This window comes from Sinocyclocheilus anshuiensis, unplaced genomic scaffold (assembly GCF_001515605.1).
Source record: "Sinocyclocheilus anshuiensis isolate Anshui unplaced genomic scaffold, SAMN03320099.WGS_v1.1 scaffold1001, whole genome shotgun sequence".
Taxonomy (NCBI): Eukaryota; Metazoa; Chordata; class Actinopteri; order Cypriniformes; family Cyprinidae; genus Sinocyclocheilus; species Sinocyclocheilus anshuiensis.
Genome location: NW_015557116.1, coordinates 148,735 through 151,424, shown reverse-complemented (window position 1 = coordinate 151,424; position 2,690 = coordinate 148,735). Strand labels below are relative to the sequence as shown.

At 36.5% G+C, this 2,690-nt stretch overlaps 1 protein-coding gene across 1 annotated transcript in view; it reads right to left on the bottom strand.

Moving 5' to 3' along the window:
* LOC107677745 (NACHT, LRR and PYD domains-containing protein 12-like) overlaps nt 1-1,785 on the bottom strand; it is a 39,026-nt gene extending 37,241 nt beyond the window's left edge. Inside the window, exon 1 of the mRNA XM_016472763.1 lies at nt 43-1,785. Within this exon, the coding sequence (XP_016328249.1) occupies nt 43-1,347 (1,305 nt within the window). The 5' untranslated portion in view covers nt 1,348-1,785. The remainder of the gene's footprint in view (nt 1-42) is intronic.
* Between the last annotated feature and the right edge of the window lie 905 nt (nt 1,786-2,690).

Here is a 2,690-nt window from a genome sequence, read left to right as displayed (position 1 = left end):
GTCTATGCCGCTCTCAATCAGGTCCTCCTCATAGAACATCACATTGCCCTTCATCAGCTGTTTGAAAGCCACTTCAGCAAGTTTCACAATCACTTCTCTGTTGGACTGCAGGAGTTTCTCTGGATCTCTCTCTTCATATTTCTGGTTCCTCATGTTGATCTGAATCAGCAGGCAGTGGATGTACATTTCAGTCAGAGTTTGAGGGATTTCTGCACTCAGATCTTTTTCCAGGAGCTTCTGAAGCACAGTGGATGAGATCCAGCAGAAGACGGGGATGTGGCACATGATGTGGAGGCTTCTTGCTCTTCTGATGTGTGAGATGATTCTGCTGGCTTGATGCTCGTCGCTGATTCTCTTCCTGAAATATTCCTCCTTCTGAGGCTCATTGAATCCCTGAATTTCTGTCAGACGGTTGATGTATTTGGAGGGGATCTGATTGGCTGCTGCTGGTCTGGTGGTGATCCAGATGAGAGCAGAGGGAAGCAGCTTTCCTTTCATCAGGTTTGATATCAACACACCCACTGATGAAGTCTCAGTCACATCACAAACTTTCTGATCTTCTGAAAACATCAGTGTAAATCTGCTTTCATCCAGACCATCAAAGATGAACACAGCTCTACACTCCTCATAAATCTTTGAGTCCAGATCTTGAAGTTCAGGGTGAAAGTCCAGCAGAAGTCTATGAAGACTGTACTGATGATCTCTGATCAAGTTCAGCTCTCGAAATGGAAGCACAAACATGAAATCTACATCCTGATTGGCTTTTCCCTCGGCCCAGTCCAGAATGAACTTCTGCACAGAGACGGTTTTTCCGATTCCAGCGATGCCTTTAGTAAGAACAGTCTTGATTTGCTCTTTCTCCTCACGTCCTGGTTCAGCTGAGGCTTTAAAGATGTCATTGCAGTAGATTGGAGTGTCTTGTGAGTGTTGTGTTCTGGGAGTTTTCTCCATCTGTAAAACCTCATGTTCTTCATTCACACCTTTACTGTCTCCCTCTATGATGTAGAGTTGCGTGTAGATACTATTTAAGAGGGTTTGACTCTCTTGTAGCTTGATTCCTTCAAATAAGCTCTCATACTTTTTCTTCATGCTGGTTTTGTGTTGATCTTTGACTTTGACTCTCTGTAGTTCATTATCTACTGGTAGGTGACAATCCTGTTCTATCTCTCCAGTCTGTTCATCTCTGTCCATACAGCAGAAACAAGAAGAAAAACACAAAGAATGAATGAGGGCACAAGCAGCAAGATCTAGTGAAGCCATGAAATCAACACTCATAGTGGTGAACCATAGAAATTTACAAATATTTTGAAAAAGGATATGACTTAATGAAGCCTTTGCTGAAATCATGTGACTTGGTCAATTTCATACAAGCTCTTTATCACTGATTTGAAACAAAAGATTCATAAAATGCTAAAGCTTCATGAAGCAGTGTTCTGAAAGGTGCATAACTTCCTCATCCGACCATAAAACTGTACTAAGGTCATCAGTGACATTCATTGATTAAATGGATGTTAAACTTTAAATTAGAATCATCTGGCAAATGATCATTTGCTCTTGTAAAATAAATGAGTTAAATAAGTTAAGATAAAACACTTGACATTAAGAGTTAGGGAGTGATTTTTGACAGCTTACATATTGTTTGTGAATTAAATGAATCAGGCAACTTGTTTTTGAATGAGGATCTGCTGACTAAATGAAATAGGGGAATGATGATCAATTTGATAAGTTAATCTCATTCTCAAGGAGGACTGAATCGATAAATGATAAATGTGACTAATGACCAGTGTTGGGGGTAACACATTACAAGTAACGCGAGTTACGTAATCAGATGACTTTTTTCAAGTAACTAGTAAAGTAATGCATTACTTTTTAATTTTACAAGAAAATATTTGAGTTACTTTTTCAAATAAGTTACTTTTTTCCCATTTATTGATTGAAAGATCTCCTGTCCCCTTGTTGAGAGAAATCGGGAGTAAGATGTTACTTTAGTTCTAGAATAAATGTGAACATGCATTAATTCATCTCACTCACTCACAAAAAAAAAATCAGATTTAGTTTTCCTCAAAATTAATAAAAACAGTTAAAAGCAACTCAGAATATGACTCAAAGCTGCAATAATTAAATATGTTAAATAATACAAATATCCTTTATGTATTTAATCCCATTTTATTAACCAATTTGCTGCTGACCTTCGGTGATCCAATTCAACCATACTAACAAGCAAAAATTACGATAAACTAACATTTCTTCTTTTTTTATTGCTGAAGAGTGTTGAACTTTCTTCTTCTGCATTCTGCTGTGCAGACATTAATTTACTATTCCTTCAGCCTGAGGAATATTAATTTCTCTTTTTGGTGTGAAATAACTTTTACATTTACCAAAAATAGAACTTTTTATATTAAAAACCTTTTTTTTCGGAAGTAACGCAATATTGTAATGCATTACTTTTAAAAGTAACTTTCCCCAACAATGCTAATGACAACACATTGCAAAGACACTAGGACATTATTTATGTACTAGGATTGTTTATGTACTCCCGACATCTGAGCCACTGAAAATACAGTGGATTACTTTTATTTTTATTACAGAAAATTGCACGTTTTTATGTGTAAACTCTGTTTTTGTGAACTTTTGTTTTTGACATAACCTTGTTTGTATTTGTGTTTTTGTGAACTTTTGTTTTTGACATA